At 41.1% G+C, this 19,546-nt stretch overlaps 1 protein-coding gene across 2 annotated transcripts in view; it reads left to right on the top strand.

The window, feature by feature from the left end:
* LOC149351149 (lipid scramblase CLPTM1L) overlaps positions 1–19,546 on the top strand; it is a 43,435-nt gene that overhangs the window by 2,950 nt on the left and 20,939 nt on the right. For both annotated transcript variants that reach the window (XM_089580428.1, XM_089580429.1), the window contains 8 exons: positions 1,115–1,215; positions 2,805–3,021; positions 6,802–6,932; positions 9,478–9,550; positions 10,143–10,260; positions 13,995–14,089; positions 16,528–16,716; positions 17,477–17,542. In XM_089580428.1, the coding sequence (XP_089436554.1) occupies positions 1,115–1,215; positions 2,805–3,021; positions 6,802–6,932; positions 9,478–9,550; positions 10,143–10,260; positions 13,995–14,089; positions 16,528–16,716; positions 17,477–17,542 (990 nt within the window). The remainder of the gene's footprint in view (positions 1–1,114; positions 1,216–2,804; positions 3,022–6,801; positions 6,933–9,477; positions 9,551–10,142; positions 10,261–13,994; positions 14,090–16,527; positions 16,717–17,476; positions 17,543–19,546) is intronic.

Genomic DNA, 19,546 nt, shown 5'->3' with positions numbered 1-19,546 from the left:
GCTCTGAAAAGCCTGAAGAAGACACGCTTTCACTGAACTGCACAAAGTGAATTGGGTAGCCTTGTAGGTATCTTCAGAAAAGGCACATTACACTTTAGTAGGGCTGTGTGTATATAAGTGGTTGCCATTACTGTCGGAATTTCTCATCTAGTGACAGGGCCATTTCATAGCCACAAGGAACTTGCAGCTGTTTAGTTGCTCTGCTTGTGTATAGGAGTTGGTCTTCTCAGTTTAAACTGAAAAAAAAAAAGATAAAAGTACGCCAAATGTAATTTTCTAAATCCGGTTTTAACGGAAAAAGTCAGTATCCCTGACATGCACACCATAGCTGGCTGGCTAATGAGTAGTAGTTACACTCCGTTAAAGTAAAAAATTTACACACTGGTAGCAAGGGGTTTAGTGAGACATGGTACTATTGGTTTAAGTAGCACAGTTGTGCGTTTTGAAGTATTTCTCTGCTGCCTTAAAGGGGCTCTGAAACACCTTCTGAGGAGAGTACATAAACCCGCTCAATCACTGCATTCCCTCATCATGAACACCTGAGCCAAATAATACACTTCTATTTGCGGCAGAGAACCCACAATCGCACCTGGAGTTGAAAAGTTCTTTCCGCCAACTTTTTCATGCTTGCACCGTCCTCTGTTAGCAGTAAGAGAGAAGGTAAAAAATTTCAGGATCTCGCTGCAGAACAGATATTTTGGTTTAACCGAGGACAACGGCCTTAATGCTCGAGCAGTGAATGATAATCTCACAATTGTCATTGCGGAGTGTGCAGTAGAAGTAGGTGGTAGGATGGTTAGGCAGGATACCGGCAAGCTCTCACAGTAGTCAAAAGATCTTAAATGAACAGAACACTGAAGTTTAAGCACCCAATTTTTTTCGGTGTTTGTATGCAGCATGAATGTGCAGTGGCCTTTACTGTACATAATGCACGCATTTTATAGCTACCTTGAAAACCGTTTGATGGACCCTCGAACCTGGAAGTGTTGAAGATTAACCATGTTGGTTATTTTTTCTGTTGTTTTCTGTTGTTATCAGTATTCCTTGTGATATGTTACACACTTGAGTTATGAAAAAAGCATGCATGTTAATGTCTCATGTTTTTTTTCTGCAGTTCTTCTTCTGCATAACTACATCAAAGCGTATCAGGAGAGCAAGTGATTTAGCTGTACTATGGTCTGAAGACGAGTTCGACATTTCTGAACTTCAAGAGAAGTAAGTTAATACCTATGCAGCCATACAGTTTGTGAAGTTTTATGAAATTGTATATTGGAATTAATCTGCAATTATTCTCTGTAACTGAAAATGGGCTACTGGGAAATACTAAGAGGCCACTGACAATTTGTGCACACGTGCTTGTATCCACATGCCATGAAATTACAAGTATAAGGGTTTCAGCTCCTGAAACAACTTCATTACAGGCAGTGTTTGGGTAAAGGTAAAGTGGCTGAAAACACAGGGACATAGTCCCTGAGTAATACAGTAGAATTAAGGGGAGGTGCAGGTCTTGAAATGGTAAAAGGAAAACGTAAAAATTTCATTTTGCAAAAATGTCATATTCAAGTTTAGTACACTTTGAAGTACCTGCCTAAAATGTTTCGAGGTCTAATTCGACCTCCAGCTACTGAAAAATCGATATATTTCACACCTGCGATGTGCAGAAATGGTGATTTCGGAGCAAAATGCGGCAGAACTTTGCGCTCGTCGTTTCCCTCGACTGCGTCTCCAATGGCCACCCACTTGGTTTTGTTCGAAAGCTGATGCCCTTTCCTACATCCTGTTATTACTCTCTTTTGTGAGATTTTTTTTGGGACATCTGCATTCTGCCATTTTCTGAGGCCTTTATAACAACGTCCTAATGGCTGGCGTGCACGCTTCAAGTGTGATTTTCTCCGCTTTGTGTTTTTTGCCAACACTGCTAGCCTTACGGAAGTTCTCATTATATTTTTTATGGTGCAATTTCAATTAATCTTATACTTCTGAATTCAGAAAAAACTAAACTATGGAGCTATGCTATTTTTTATGGCTCAGTGGAACGTATCAAATTTTGTAAACCATAATGTCACGCAATTATGTTTATCAATTACGGTGTTTCGACATAAAGCTATATGTTGAGGTTGGGTATAAGAAAGATGGGGGCATATTATATTTAGACCTTGTTCAAATACGGTGCAACAGTGTCAGGAGCTCTAAAGAGCAGCCATGAAATTTTTCACCATTTTTGGTGTTGTTTCAAAATCAATGCAAGAAACAAGTAATTGTCTTCAGTGACTTTTATGGCGTTCCTAAATCCTCTCACGAGCACATAAAAAATATGCCACTGATAGTATTGCTCAGAAAAGTCAACAAAGCATTGAAGTGCATTAAAGCAGCTTACAAAAATATGACAACAGCTTACAACATCATGTAAGTGCTGGCAGTTGTGCTCTGCAGTAGTATATATTATTATTCTGTTGTGCACTGATGTGAGTACTGCTGAAGGGGGCAAACAGAATGGGGTTTTGTCGGCTCTCCATGTACACCCGTTGTCAAAAGTAAAGAGCTTAAGGGGTTTGATTCTGACCTGTGCTGTATGACTTGTTCGCCAGCACTACAGATCTCTTAAAGGTGAGAGAAACTCTCGTTTTAACCCCTCCGAAACTTAAGATTTCCAGGTTCTACAAGATTCCCACTACACGGCTTAGAAGCAAACCCCTTGGGTTCTGAACTTTCGACAGAGGCGGTACACTGTCAACCTTGCCTAAATCCTGAATTAGCACACTGATTATAGCTGTTCTGTTTGAAAATGCTTTATGATCTGGCAGAAATGTCAATGTGACACTCCCACGGAGGACATTACGCAATGGCACATTAGATGCTTTTGTGCTGCTGTTGGAGAGAAAAAAGAAGGAACCTGTGAGGTCGCTGGAACAAGTGATAAGCACATCAACTGTCAGCACAAGCAGTAGTCCACTTACACGCTACTTGGTTCCGACTGGTGAAGAGGTCCAACTTATTGGAGCTTTGAAATCAGATCCACAAGTGAGTTCATCTAATATATCTTCATGATGGCACTAGTCATAGTATTATTTCTTCTTTTAGTTGTGCATTTTCGTTGCCATTTATGTTAAGCTAAAAGAGTGTGTTCAAATGAGAAAGAAATAACCAAAATTTTTACCTTTATGTGAAAGAAATGTTGCAGTAGCTGCTCTTGTACCAGAACTTGCACACACACATGCAAGATCTGGTATGTGCATGCAAGCACATGTACAGGAAGTGTACAGTAAGTTTTGTCTCCTAGGCTGTAACTGTAGTGATTGAATTGAAAGTCGTTTTTAGATGAAAGTTTGGAATGTCCTCTTTCCCAGGTGTGCATTGCTTTTTGATGTAGTCCCCTACTAGCAACGATGCACTTCCACCTCCCATGTGCTGGTATTTTTGCATGCCATCACAGAAGAATGACAGAGGCTGTTGGAAGACACCAGTGGTATAATGCACTGGTGATATCAAATGCAAAGCATGTCACCTTCAGATCTATCATCTTGCGAAGCAGCCAGGAGTTTTTGGCATACGGTGCAGCTGAAAGGTGGATGAGGCAAAACAGCCACCCTCATTCTTATATGACAGCACGCAGAGACCAAGGCAGAAGTAACAGCAGTGCATCACTGCTGGCGGGGACTCTGTCGAAGAGTTCTCTGCTCCTGGTAATAGTAATGTTCTGAGTTTTCATTTAGTTGTAGCATCATTCGATTCCATTGCTAAGGTCAAAATGTTATAGCTATAAATAGTAGTGTAGCATATGTGTGTGAACATGCATGTGCATGTTTGCACACAAACACACATGCAGAGAGTGGCCAAGTTCATGTGGGCCAAGTGCTTAACCCTTTCAGGTGCCATCTTTTATTTCTTTTGAGAAATTTAGTTTTTTTTTATCTAAATAGTTCATGCTGTTCTTAAGAATGACAAGTCTAGTCCGCAATGAAAAACACCAGCAGTAATTGTTTTATGGCCATGTATAAAATTTCGTAAAAAGTTCCATAGTGGTTTGAAATTATAACATCGAAACACCAGGATTTGTCTAATGAGTAATCAAGGGATCGGGGCGCCCATATTATCATTGCTAGCTCTTGTACACTCTCGGAAAAAACTCTCAGTTTGCAATGTACACGTGCCCACAGAAGTTTTTGATACACAGAAAATCAAGAAAAGCTTAATTCTTTGCCAGTCAAAGCATGCAGCCACGAACTAAAGGGTGTGCTTTGTACCTCCCTGCATGACCAGCACAGTACACCCCCCTTTGTCAGGCCAGGTTTCCAGGCAATGAAGGAATCCAGCACTTTCGTGGTTTCTGGGTTCTGAAAACATCTGTGGGAACCTGTACACAATTGTGTACAAAGAACCTTAAAAGGTTAAATAAAACTGCTACATGCTGTGGAAATTGAATTTAAAGTATTGATGGTGGTTGTTAAAAGCAAGTAGGAGTGTTTTGAGCTGCTCTTAATTTTTTTTTTATTTTTTTAGTTTTAAGCCAGTGGAGACATGCAAAGTATGTCAGAGTTTTAGTGCAGCAGAAGCAGCCACTGACAGCATAACTTCTGTGGCCACAGCTTTATTGCGAGAGCGTTTTCTGTGCTATGCAAAAAGTTTGTGAAATCTGAAATGTTTATGGCAAGGTTACGGTTTGCACACCTTATAGCACTCAAGTTCGCCTGTGTAATTTCACATGATTCCTTTCGTGTGTGGGAAGCTATTTTCTCAGTAGTCATGCCATTTTTACATTCTTTTGATAGCAGTCTATACCTTCCTAATTGCAGCTTTTATTTAATATTTAAAGATTGAGTGATTAATCATAAGTGATTAACTATTTTCTTACCGTAAGGAAAATGACCGTTTTTTGTAGTTTTCAGTTCTTATTTTTCTGTAGAAACTGTTGCATTTAAAATATAATGCAGTACATGAAAACAAAGCTAAATAAATGTGCTTTCTAGGCATGTAAGTATAAATAACAAATTGATGCAACAAAAAAATTTGTTTGCCAAAAACAAGATTTTAGGAAAAAACTGAACAAAACTTGTAAAGACACGCTTTTAGGTAAAAAGAAGAAACCTTAGGAATTTTCTGAAATATGCAAAATGTTTGGCATTCTGTTGGTCACTTGCAGTGAAAAAAATCGGAGCTCTGTCTTGAGTAGTATTTTTGCTACAAAACAATTACTTGAAACCATGTAATTGGGCACTGGAGCGCGGCTGCCTGTGTCGAGGCTGTTTTCCATCGTCACCGATGTCAAAACTGAATCCCAAGACTCGCTGCTCCTTAGATTGTTGTTAAAATCCTTCACAAAGCATAGTCCTGCAATTTCTGACGTTTTAGAGCACACATCGCGCATGCGGAGGCTGCCAAGTAACTTTGATGATACCACATCTTCGAAGCGCGTTCAAAAAACACAGCCTTGTGGGAAAAAAAGAAAACTACTTCGGAGACAAAACTTCAATTCTCTGACTACGAGCCAGACACGTAGCATGCCTGGAAGCAACGTGGAAGGCTGCGAAGTCAAGCAGTGAAGTCGACGTTAGTGGGCAACATGGCGAGCAATGAGCGCTGTACCGCATATTTGCAGCATGTTAAGAAAGTGCTGCCTCGTGGAAAAAAGGGGAACTACGTTGGCTCTGCCTACAAGCCAGAAGTGGCCCGTAACCAGCACGGAAGGTCCCAAAATCGATGAGGGAAGTCATCGTTAGCAGGCTAACGGTGTTCAATGGGCACGGTAAGGAAAGAGCTAATTAGAAAATATTGAAGTTAAAAATAAAATTGGTTACACTAGGCAATAGTCAAAAAGAAAGTTTCATTCTCTATCCGCATAGTTTCTTTTAAACCCTTGGTTCGTGTTAACAACACTGTTTACAGTCGTACCCAACGGGGTGGCTGAATGGCTGTGGCATTCTGCTGTGGCATGGCAACTGAATTTTGATCAAGGATGAAATGCAAAAGTGCTTGTGTGCTGTGAGCATGCTTTTTCAGTGCACAATACAGAACTCCACGTGGCCAAAAACTAAGGCATTTCTCATAGTCCACATGCAGGTTCAGGGTGTAAAACCCTCTATATATCATGTACCACATGTTTACAACCATAAAATTGGGCTATTGCTTTATTAGTTTACATGGAGTAGCTTTTGCCAAAAGTATCGAAATTCCTACTGCTCTATGGGGGTGCTCCATATTTGCTAGATGCAGCTATGGTTTTGTTAATTGTGCCATCATGTTAAAGAGACACTGAGAACAAATTGAAGTTCAACTGCATCGACAAAGACGCTACCTTCGCTAAAAATGAAGCTCTCTTAAACTAGAAAAGGCCAAATAGTGGAAGTTGTCTCCATCACCGGCCGATTTGGCAAGTAAATTGTGTGTGTCTACATACTTTTTTGGTTACGGGTAACAGATGCTAGGCTGCACCACTATTCACATCAGAACAGTTATTATGGCATCCTTTTCGGTGTAGACGTCACAAGTTTGAATGGAGTGGGAAGAAGATTAATAAATGTAATTTTCTTGGCAATAAGTTCCCTTTTGCTGCCGAAAAAATGTCAGCATACTGAGAAGGAGCTGCAAAATCGATTTTTATCAAAAAGAAAAGTTGGATGGAGTTGTCCTCAGTGTCCCTTTAATGTGTCTCATATTCCTATTATCTTGACAAAAATGCTGGAAAAATAATGCTTATTGCTTATTGTTGGAATGCTTATTGCCTGTGACAGAAAGGAAACTTGGCTTCTGCAAAATTTATGTGAGAGTGACTGTAGTGGCCATTTCATTTTGGCATTTTCTCAGGTGCAGCCACCAGGAATGCAAGAAAGCAATCCAGTCACTCACTGGAACCCCAAGGTAGAGGTGAATATTATGAGTGACCCATTCCCCATCAAAGCAAACCAGATTCCTGGTGAAATAGCCCACTTGCTCCAGTAAGTGTCGTGTTTTCATTTGGCGTAGGGTTTATTGCACTTGTGGCGGTTATAAGAGTGCAAAACATTATGCTGCCATAGGCTTATCAAGTGTAACTTGTGAGAGTTTATTGGTAGACAGTCTCAATGCCGGGCATGTAAAAACATATCTTCCTATCTGTAGCAGCGTAGTTGACCAAACTGAGTAGGAATGACCTACTCTACTCAGTGAAGGTCTTTTTTTTTCTTTTCTTGTCATGGCTGTCTCTACCAGCTTTCCAGCATTACTAGATTTGTTTATTACGTTAATTTCATATGAATCTCGCGGGGTCACAAAAAGTATTCGTATCATCCAAAATGAAAAAAAAATTGTATGTAGAATTTACGTAGATATGTTTTCACAGGCTGATAGGGTTTATTTACAACCGTGCGCCACCGCTCACTAGTCGTGGTGTGGTCCGCGCGACTGGCAATCGCGGTGTCGGCAATGTATGGAACGCTCGCGGCGCATACTGCTTGACTGGCAATGGTGACGTTGACAATGTATGGGCTGCGCGCCGCCACTCACTGCTCACGATGTGCACAGCACGACTGGTGATGCTGGCTTCAGCGATATATATATTGCTCAAGGGTGTGGTCACAACTTGCACATTCGTGTCATCCGCAGTACGGCGAGGGGTTGTTCATAAATACCGAATTTCTGCTCATTGCACGCAATGCACTCTGGCCAGGGCATTTTACAAATTCGTATCATCCAGAAATTCATAACATCTGGGATCATATCATTGCAATTCTACTGTAGTAAGCAAACGTAATAGTTTTGTACACAGTAACTTAGCCAAGGTTTAATTCTTCTGCATAATTGGAAAGGCTTAATCTGACACTAGTCTCTGACTGGTGATACTGGTCGTATCAGATCTCACTTATTCGTGCACAACTTTTTGGTATTGGACATATCAGTATGTCATTGTTCATGGATATATGTCAGTATGTAGGTATTGCAATGCGCAGATCCATCAGTATACAAACATTTCAGTACATCATATTTTTGGTAGATGGATGTTTTTGAATACTGGGATTTAGGTGCAGTCAACAAGCTTTAATGTAAGTAAATGCCTGAATTGTTCATTGATCAAGGGGTATTTGGCATGTGCATCAACTGGGTTACACTCATTGAGGCACTGAAATGTGCTACGCTGTCATAGCGCATGCCACTGGATGCCTGATTCAGTTTTTGTTTCTGTGGCTGCTGGGGTGACCTCTTTTATGGTTCAAGATTGCATCAAGTGTCCTGGTAGTTATATTTGTTCAGGTTTTGTGTACGCACTATTGTTTTCTTTAATCAGTGCAATCAATTGTTTTATTGTGCGCTATGTTTCTGTGCCCAAATTAATCTAATCTTGTAGTGTGTGTCACTTAAAAACAGCCTGTGCAGTTCTACTGTTCTTTCGTTGATTCCGCGGACAAAGGCCTACCTTTCTCTAAAACCGCATTCTTCCATGCCTCCATCTTTCACGAGGTGGCATATGCATGGACATTGTTACGAAACTGTCAGCATTTTGATAAGCAGCTCTTTTTTCAACTGTTTTCTAGTATGCACCCCTGGCCTGTATAAAATAGATGTTAGACTGGCTGTTTACGTTGCTAACTGGCCAAGAAAAGTGTAACTTCCCAGCCTTCTAGGAAGCATTCCAATTTATGTTGAGGTTATAAAAGTTTGCTAGAAAGTATTTAAAAAGCCTGCTAAGCAACATAGTCTTCCACATGAGGGGTGAGAGAATATCAATCGGGAAAGGTGTCAACCAAAGAGACTAACTGTCAGCCAAAGAGTCTAACTTTTTTCAGCGTTTTTTGCTGCAACTCTATAGCAAATATTCAGAGGTTTGCAGTGGGAAGTATACTAGGTATAGGAGTTAATGGGAAATACTTGGCATTAGACTAATATGGCAATAATGTACTATGCAATAGACTATATTCACACCATTATTGGCATTGACCAATATGGCAATGATGTGCTACGCAGTAGACTATATTCGCACTATTATTGAGGTTAAAGAGAAATGTGAAGAAGGAACTGACAGAGATCTCCTCAGTGATAAGCCAAAGAGCATGCATGTCCTCAGTAGATTATAAAAAAGCATTTGATTCATTTTAAATGTCACCTGTCATGCAGGCATTACATTGAAAGGGCAAGAAGGAAGCTGGAAGTCTGTGTAACTATCCCAGAAAATATCTGCAGAGGCAGTGCAGTGGCCATAGTCTTCATCAAGAGACGCATGAGAATACCGGTCAGAAGTGGTGTCAGGCAGGCTGACTGTGTCTCTCCACTTTGATTCACTGCATGTTTACTAAGGTATTCAGTGTTGGATTAGGAAGAGTGCAGGCGCGAGAGTGAACAAAGAACACATTGGTAACTTTGGCTTTATGTACACTCATGTACTGAACAAAATGCCCTGATCTCAAAAGTTCTGCAAGTGATCATTTTTTTTATGGGAGCTGCCAAGGTAAAAGAAAAAAGGAACGACATGCTACCTGTTTAAACAATGTTGGTTGCTCTCTTTTTCAGGCTGAATTCTCGACGAGAATATGTACCTATTGTCCACATGACTGATGTTTCAACAAGGGAAAAGGATTTTATTGTAAGTTCATTCCGTCAGTTTTTTTTTCTGCTGTCCTTATTTTCGTTCAACATACAGGGTGTGAGATTTTGCTGAAAAACTTGAAAAATAATCCAGTATTTTAATTCAGATTCTGGGAAAATGTTTTTCATGTTTTTATATTCAGAAATGTATTCTGAAGTGCAGTCGCTTTTCTAGCACAGATAGAAATTCTTTAGATGGCTTTAGTTATAGTAGCTGTTATGGTGCTCTTATTGCACAGACACATAAGCTCTCCTATTACACAGGTCAAGTTCTTCTACCCTGTGTAGTCACTTTCTTTTAAAGAGAGTGACCATTTCTAAAAAGTGTTAGTCTGGTTGAGCCAACTTGTAGCCATTCACCTTCATAATACTTTAGATTCTACTGTTCATGGCAGAAAAACTACTCTTGTGCCATTGCAGTGTTGCACGTCTGAAAATACTGAAGTATTTTCAGATGTGCGTGCAGTGTCATGGGTAATTTGCTGCCTATCGCATCAGTCCTGTTTTTCACCTGTCAATGAGCAAGATAACTGTGTGATTTTTTTCCCTTTAGCCACTAATAGTTGCCAATGAATTTTGCAATGTTGCAGCCTGTAAACAAGAGCATTCCTGAAATGCCATTGAAAATAGTGATTAGCCCAGTGTCTATTGGCCGACTGCGGCTTATGGTCACTGTCAATGAAGCTCTGAAGTCTATGCATGCATTTGGTGAGTTGTTTGAATCTTTTAGCACTTATATTTGCAGTATTGACCTTTCAGTAAGCAAGGGCATTTCTGAGTACGTTTGAGTTGCTAGCCAAAGGTGTTGTGTACATGAAAACAGTGTTCACACCTGATAGTAACTACAGTTGATAGTACACTGATAGTACAATATTAAACTACTGATAAATCTAGAATCAGGACAACCTTAGTCTTCAGTCAGGCAAATAATCAGGCAGGCTTTCGTGAAGGATACCCGACAAAAGACCATATTCACATTATCAATCTGGTGATAGAGAAATGCGCAGTATATAACTACCCCCGATATATAGCATTCATTGATTGTATTTAACTCAGCTGAAACTTCAGCAGTCATGCAGGCATTGCAGAATCAGGGTGTAGAAGAGGCTTATTTGAAAATACTGGGGAGATGTCTATAACGTCTGCACAGCTACCAGTACTTCGTAAAGTCAGCAATAAAATTCCAATAAGGAAAGGTGTCAGGCAGGGAGGCACGACCTCGCCAATGCTATTCACCGCCTGTTTACAGGAGGTGTTCCGAGGTCTGGATTTGGAACATTTGGGGATAAGAGTTAATGGAGAATACCTAAGTAATTTTCGATTCACTGATGACATTGCCTTGCTTGCCTTGCCAAGTCACTCTGGAGGTGAGCTGCAAAGCATGATCAATGAGTTAGATTGGCAGAGCAGAACGATAGGTCTTAAAATTAACATGCAGAAAACCAAAGTAATGTTCTACAGTCTTGCAAGGGAACAGCAGTTCACAATTGGTAGCGAGGTGCTGGAAGTGGTAAGGGAATATGTCTACTTAAGGCAGGTAGTGGCCACTAATTCGGATCATGAGAGGGAAATAACGAGAAGAGTAAGAATGGGGTGGAGTGCATATGGCAGGTTCTCTCAGATCATGAATGGCAGTTTACCAATATCCCACTAGAGAAAAGTATACAACAGCTGTACCTTACCTGTACTCACCTACGGGACAGAAATGTGGAGGCTAACGAAATGCAGAATGGAAACCAAAATAAGAAATAAATGTGGGTGAAATCACCATGAAAATGTTGGTCTGCGCACCGCTGTTGACCAAGGAAACGGACTCTTAGCCTTCATCGCCGGCACGCTCCGCCGTACCCGCTCCCAATGCACAAGAGCTAGCAGGGCCGGAATCACGCGAGCAACCATGTGGTGGCGATGGGCGCGCACTGCTTGTGCTATGTCTTTTTTGCTATGTCCTATTATTTTTCACTGCTTTTGAGCGGAACTGTTGTAGTGCCATGTGACACGACATTCCAAAAGCGAAAGCAGCACTTATGTGCCTACAGCGTGTCATGTCAACTGTGGTTGCTCGTTGTGATCGTAGACGTTCCTTTCAAGTCAGTTTGTGCCTTATCGTCATGAAACTTTTCAGCCAAATTTCATAACTGAGCACAAACGAACAGATAGTCGGCATAGCAAGTTTTCTATATCAAGGTCAACCGCCGCAACACTTTTGTTACATGGAGGTCTCAAACATACGTGCTTCCATGAGGGCAGCGTTGGAGAATTCAGAAACTTTGTAATATTGAGAAATTCGCTATTTAGAGGTTCCTTACGTCCAGGCTTAACTGTTTGCAATTTATGTCGCCGGTATCGGGGCACATCAAGTATCACTGCATATTTACTTTAATCCTCTTCAGTCTGTCAAATTTACCATAATAACGTTTTAATCTCCTCTTGGGCATTTGCACGAAAGAAAGGTACAGCTGTGTTGTAGGTTTAGCCGTGCAGTGCCCTGGGAATGCAACATTGTTGTGTTAGTGCTTTGATTTACAGAAGGCTGACTGTGCAAACCAGCTTTATAGTATATGTGGCAGCATTTTTCAGCAGCTCCTGCCAGATGGCTTATGTCACCGTGCAGGAACTGTCTACTGAAAAATGTGAATGGGAGCATCTCTAGTGCACCACCTTCATGGTTGTGGGGGACGTCTTGTGACTGAGCATAGCCAGAATTATTGCACACATGCATGAAATTCATATTGCTCTCACAAACAGCGTCATTTACGAAGCTGCCGTCTACGATTGTGTGGGTGCATGCCAGTGGCAGGAGGTGCATTCTAGGGGCTATTGAGGCTGTGGTCCCCTTCAGTATTGGTGTTTCAACCGCAGTGGCCGCCTAATGGTTTGAGCATTCGCCTCGCAATTGGGGAGGTGCATACTTCAGTTCCTGGTGCCACTGAGTAAATGCTGGTTTTTCTATAAATACAAGCTTTCCTCTGGCCTGGCGCTTGGCTTCTCTGGAGTGGTATGGTTGGAAGATGGGTCCCCCATCTTGAGCAGACAGAAAACACCTTGTGCCATGGCGCTCTTTGGCCAAAGCTGCCCTTGCACCATTAAATATTAATCACTGTCACCAGTTATTAGTGTTTCTTGCTTGGTGTTACGCTCCAAGAACCAGAGATGAAGAGGTGTGGGGAAAGTAGATGCTCTATCTCCAGCATTTATATTTTTCGCATTCAGAATGAGATAGCTACCACAGATTGGTAGTACTCATTTGAAATAGGAAAAATGTTTTCCAAGTCCCCAAAGAACTATCTCTTCTGGAGAGTATGAACAATTCAGCTCAATATTATGAGGTTTGAAGGCATAGTACTGCGTATCACTCTACCCAGGCCGTTTTATCCCTGTGAATTTTGTGATTATTGGGCTTTAGAAAAACACCTCACTGTTACTGGTGTCCATTTTGTGTTTGACATCTTTGCTTTTGGTTTCTTTTGCCATCAGAAAAAGGGTCAACAGACACATAAGTGCAAGTGCACAAAATACACATAGTCCGTAATCTGGCTTCAGTTCCCGTAAGGACTGCTATCTGAAAGTGCCAACTGACTGGCTGAAACAACAGAAGCAATTCTAATATCCATTTGTGAAGTAAAGCATTTTGGACCAGCTGTCAGGGAGCAACATGTTGTTTAATTGCACTCAATCCGGCAACTCAAATGTCTCACCAGATATTTGCTGTATGGACGTTGTTGCCTTGGTACATTAACCTGCAATTTCATAGGCATGCCATTTTGGAACAATCACTTATTCATTCAAACACACCAAAGCAGTGCTTAAGATACTATGACATCACTGCAGTTGCATAGGAGCTACAGCCAGAAACATTGACCAAAAAAGTGTTTCTTTTTGCTGACAGATTGAAATATTTGCACACATATTTTGTCTGCACTAATCATTTGTTTTTTTTAGAGTTTTTTAGCATTTTGTGCTTTTAGTTTGAAAATCACTTTACTCAACTGAGGTAAGGTCGAGGCTTTGTGCAATCAGAGAAAACAAGTGCATATGACTGCATTTGTTGAATATGAACAGACACAACCATCTCTGTTAACAATTTCTGCCAGAGGGTGTGCACTTCAAAGTATGTGTCATTGCAATTGAATTCAGAATATGGGCCCAGGTCCAAAGCCTTCTGCAGACGTTCACTCTGCATGAATTTATCCTGTGGTCTGCATGGTTCTTTCAAGGAGGCTTTCTCAGGTAGTAAGCAGTGGGTTTTAAGAGACGATAATGTGTAAGCAGTGTTGTATATTGGCAGTGTAGAATTGATGGTGACAGGCATGGCTGTGTACACCCTTCAGCACGGGCTCTGAACTCTTTTTGTTACGCTGGGCCGCAGATTTTTTTATTTTGAGAAAACTGGGCATGATTCTCATGGTTGCTGCTATGCTTCTCTGTGCTTCCACTGGTAGGTCTGACAACTAAGGACACAGATGAAGTGAAAAGCATATTTTTTGACACCAACTTTTATGTTCTGCTCATGACACTTCTGGTGTCTGGTTTTCACGTGAGTGACTTCCTGCACGATTACATTTATCACAAATGGCTGCATAGTTCTCATGCTGTGTCTCACCATATCTGTCCAGTGTTGTGGGAGCTACAAAGCAGAGTGAGCTGCCAGTACTCCATTTAGTATGTTGCTGACATGTTGTGTTGGGGCAGTTAAGCTGAGTGGCCTTTTTAAAAATATTGCATCTCAAAAAAATCTTTTGTAGTGTGCATAATCTTGTTGAAATTTTAAATATTGGAATATTATAAAGTATTGTTATGTAAACATTGAAGGTAACGGTCCATTCTTCCGATGCGTAGCAAAATCTTTCTTTTAAAGTTTGTCCATCACTCGCGCCAAGTAGTTAAGGCTGCTATAGAAAGCCAGTGGGGAACATTTTGGACTATAGAACAAACGTTAATAGCAAAAAAATGCAAGCATGCCAATGGGAGATCTGTGGATACACTATTGATTGTTATAGTGAAATCGTACAATATATGAATAAATTGCATTCATAGCCTCTTTCCCTTTGAAAAATGCTTTTGTCCAGAATTGCTGGGTATGGTATGTGTAATATCAATGAGAGTCGCCGCTGTGGCTTGGTGGTTACGGTGCTTGGCTGCTGAACCCCAGGTGGTTGAAATTACCCAGAGCCTTCTACTACAGCATCCCTCATAGCCTGAGTTTCTTTGCGACGTTGAACTTCATAGAACCAAAACCAAATGTGTATATGAATATTGAAGATCTCTGCATCTTGTCTTGGTCAAAAATTTGGTAATTCATGGAAGTGATGGATTCCCCACTGTATTCAAGACCTACTGTGAATCATTTGGTTATCATCATGATGAGACAAGCATGTTTGTTCGTGTAGGCAGCAACTGTGGCTTTGTGGTTTGAACATCCACTTCATCTGGGAGGTCTGGGGTTCAGTCTCCAATGCCACCAGGTACCCACTGGTTTTCCAGTAGGTACAAGCTTTCACTGGCGTGTTGCTCTGCTTTCTCTATGGTGAAAGGCTTGAAAAAATGTGGTCTTTGACCCCCTTCTTATGCAGACCAAACACATTAGCCGTGGCTCATCTTGCACTATTAAAACCAAATTAATGTCACATTTGGTCACAGCCATCATGACAGTCTTCTTTGATGCAAAGGCAATCAAGAGCACTTCATGTCTACTGCGTTGTCTACTTCCTGTGCATGTGAGCATACTACACAGGCATGGATTAGCATGCCACGAATGACATTTGCTGGCAGTACACTTCTATCGTCAACTGACAGGGTCTGTAAATTTGGCTGCACTGCGCAAACATTTTAACATGAAATATAGGAGCTGTTTTGCTGACATACAGTAGACTCCCTTTCAGACGAGCTTGTAGGGACCTGAAAATTTGTTCATCTTATCAGAAGTGCCCCCAAAAGAGATGTGTGAGCATGCTATGCGTGTCCAGATATGTTGCTTAACATTGAATCAAATGACCTTGCAGTGAGAGAATAATTGCAGATGGAGCATAATGGCACTATGCATGAAGTGAGCTAAAGAGTGAGGGCATAAAACAAGCTCACCTTATCCTACGTGAAAACTGCATTGGTATGGCTTTTTTTTTCGTCCTTTTTTCGCTCTCTTCTGCAGCGACTGCTATTTGTTTTTTTGTTGTTTTTTTTTCAGCTGTTTTTGACAGTTAACTTGTTGTTGGAACATTCCTTTGCAAGTGTGTTAATAATTCTTTACCAAGGCTCACCATTGTGGTTTATTATGTGGTTTGTGTTGTCATCATCGATACATGTATTAATGTGAGGCTAATGGAGCATGCTAACTCATTAGAGAAAATGGAAACTAATCTAGCCAAGCACTGCTTCACCTGTGAATGCAGTCCATTTTTTGTAGACACAGAGGTGCTGTATCAGCATACAGACAGGCGCACAAGGGAACTGGCCGAGGCATTTCACATTATTAGGAAGGAAAAAGGGTGTGTCAGTGCATCATCTGCAACGATATCAGCCAAGGAATTGAGCATACTGCATAATAGATAATGCCTTTGTGTACACACACGTGATCTGTGGTGATTTTATCCATGATAGGCACTTCTGGATATGATGCATTGACAGGCGATGCACGTGTGCGTAGATTTTTTAAAATGTAGAAATTGATGCGTGTTTTTCCAATAAAACATAGTTGTAAGTTCAGTGCCGTCTTTGTGTCACTTCTCGCTCTTGTCATCGTTGTGTTGCGCTGCTGCAAAAGTATGAAGTTGTCTAATTCTTCTGTAGCCTTAAACGTAGTATCAAATGTAGTGCAATATTGCTCACATTCTTTTGACTGTGACCTTTGACTTCCAATGTCTTGAATTCTGTGTAAAGAAGGTTTTCAACTTGTTGGAGTGGTAGTCCTTTTCCTGTTACTACCACACTTAATGATGTTATCTCCTTATAACCATCCCAATGATTTGTTGCTTGCAGTTGCTGTTTGATTTCTTGGCATTCAAAAATGATGTCAACTTTTGGCGTGGTCGCAAAACATTTGAAGGCCTCTCTGTAAAGGCTGTGTTGTGGCGAGGTTTTAGCCAAGTTATCATTTTCTTCTACCTTCTCGATGAAGACACGAGCCGCATTGTGCTTGCCACAAGCGCCGTTGGAGCAATCATTGAGGTATGTGTTGCATGCTTTTTCCAACTCTGACTACAGTTTAGTTGACTGCAGTTGTCATTAGAAAGCTTAAGGGGGAGGAGCCTTCATTGGCAGTTCTGGAGCAAAATATGTAGATGGGGACGTGAAATAAAACCAAGGGTTTGACAAAAAGGGCATCTGGTCGGGAATAATCTTGACGGAAATGTGTCAAGCACCAACTACTCGTTTGAATATATTATGGAACATGATGAGTTGTATGCCACTAAAGAATGTTATCATTGAAGATAGCTGTTTTAGCTTGTGGATACCTCTGGCTTATTTGAAATAGCTTTATAGTCATATTTCCAGTCTAACTTTAGCCATAGCAGCGTAAGCCATTTTTGAAACGTTAAGCTCCATCTATTATACATGCTATATTCATGATTATAACATTCTTGACTTTTGGTGTCGTTAAACTGTTTTTGATGCATATTTCCTGCTTGCAGTTTACACATTAGGACAGGAAAGTAGCACCTACATTTAGTGCATGATTTTCATCTTGCATTGTTTTTTCTCATAACTCAGTACCTCTGCTGTTCAAGGTGGTTTTATGGAGTTCTCTGGTGTTTTGCTTGAAGGGGATTTGTTTAGACCCAGCAAAAAACAATATTGTTTGCTCTTGATACTATAGCCTGACAATTTGTTGCATTTCCACTATGTGAAATGAGGCATGTACACAGTTCTTGCATACATATGCAGCTGCTGTGCAATCTCCTACTTTTGCTGTCATTTTTTGTTACAGGTCTGGAAAGTGACCAAGGCTTTCAAGATCACTGTGCACTGGTCAAGCTGGAGACCTCGGATTAAGGTTCGTTTCCGATGGTTTGTTTTTGTTTGCTGCAGAAAAGCTTCTATGTAGCTTTGTAAGTAAAATAGTTTTAAAATTTGAGGAATTCGATAGTTTGTCAGCATTTGTTGCATTGCTTCACACAGAAAGGGGTTGGTAGCGCATAAAAATGGTCAGCATGTACGAGGTACAGGTCAGTAGGTTCTGCGCCTGTATTCACGTTGGGTTTATACCATTTAGACCCAGTACTCTTTATTTTTATCGTGAGCAGTGTGCTAGCAAAAGCACGTTTATTTACCTGTTGTAAATGCAGTGGCCTTGAGCCATAAGCAGGTCTGAAGACGCTGCACCAATTGCGCCAACCTGCGTCATGCATAAAACTTGTTACATGACGCTGCAAACAGGTGTTTTTGATGAAATTGCACCAATGCTGCACCAAAGTGCTGTTCTAGCAACCAAGAGCCATGGGGAAAGCAAGGTGGCGAAGGCTACCCCATAACCACTGAATGACTCACGTGGCTCTGGTTCCTTCTCTCAACATGTAATCAGAAAGATAACTGACGAAATCCTCCCTGTTTCTATTTCTAGCCTTTTACCGCCTACTGGCAGTTAGTATGCAGTATGTGCGCATTTTGCAAGTCTGCCTATACGGTGCCATCAGCATTGTCCAAAGTGAACATGGCACATGCACATGCAAAAAAACAGGGCTCTTAAGCTAAGTAGTGGTAAATATTGGCTCTGCTAGAATTATCTGGCTTTCGCACACTGTCACACATCCGATTGAGTCAATGTATTACTCTGAGTTAGCTTTCGTATGAGGTGCAGCTTACGGCTCCATTTCATGGCCCTGCCTCATGCTTGCTGTAACAACACCATCAACATACAAGCTTCCAGTTAGTTTGTGCAGTAGAACCACGTTGCTCCCAGGGCAGAGAGCTCGTTTTTATTAAATCAGAGTTCGAACTAAATTGAACCAGTTCCAATGATGGTGTGTCATTTTGCCCGGATTGGCATGCAGTGACCACATTTTGCATGCGTGTTCACGAGCGTGTATTGTTTTGAGACGTGTTCCGTCAAATGAGCTTGAATTATAATTACAGTGTGAGGAAATAATTTGGACTGAGCCCCCTAGTCACAAACTCTTGAAGAGGAAGCAGCGAAGCAGGCAGAATGCGCACGGCGACGATGCGAACATGGGCAGGAAAATTGGCGGTGGTCCTATAGGCAAGGACAGTGCATGCGCAACAAGACACTTCGTCGCAAGAGGCACCACCGTGATAGAAGCATTAACATTTATCTGTGCTATGCCTTTTCACGGCGCTCTCTGCTGCAGCTTCATAATTCTAATGAAGCAAATTACCAGCGCTCATCCTGGAACAATCTCTGTGACTGCTGGCCTGTTCATTCATTGCAATTTTCTATAATTGAATTCTCTTAATCGGAGCACGTTTGAGGGTGCTAGCCATCAAAAAACAGATTTAAAATCTTGCAGGCTTCATTTTAGGGCTAAAGAAAAAGAAACTGCACTAAATTTCTTGCAAGAAGATAACTAAGTTAAGTGGGCATTTCTCAGTATGCTCTTCAACTTTTGCCCAGAACATTTCTCGTCTAAATTAGGCAACAAGTGTCACTTTTTATCATTTTTAAACAACTTTAAACAAGGCGAATTAAAAAGAATGTGCATACGTGGGCAACGTGAATGCCTGCAAACATGCATCATTGAAGTCTTCGTGCAGCGTGTTGTCGTTTTTTAAACCTTAGCGGAAGGTAGCTGTAGCGTACTGCATATTCGCGGTTGTGCATTATTTATGAGTATTGGGCTCCTGCTACAGAACACAAGGAAGCTGCTCCTGATGGAATTTTCGTTTGCCACAAAGCCTGCTGCAAAATGTTCTTGGCCACTCACATCACTGCATAAGGGACATGTGGGCTATGAAGTGGTCACTTTCAAGAATTGAAAATGTGCTTCTGCTTCTGCCTGTGATCATAGTACCATGTTATGTAGTCATGTGATCCAGTCAGCCT

This window comes from Amblyomma mixtum, chromosome 3 (genome assembly GCF_055824585.1).
Source record: "Amblyomma mixtum isolate Tamu chromosome 3, ASM5582458v1, whole genome shotgun sequence".
Lineage (NCBI taxonomy): Eukaryota > Metazoa > Arthropoda > Arachnida > Ixodida > Ixodidae > Amblyomma > Amblyomma mixtum.
This window is presented reverse-complemented; position numbering and strand designations above follow the sequence as displayed.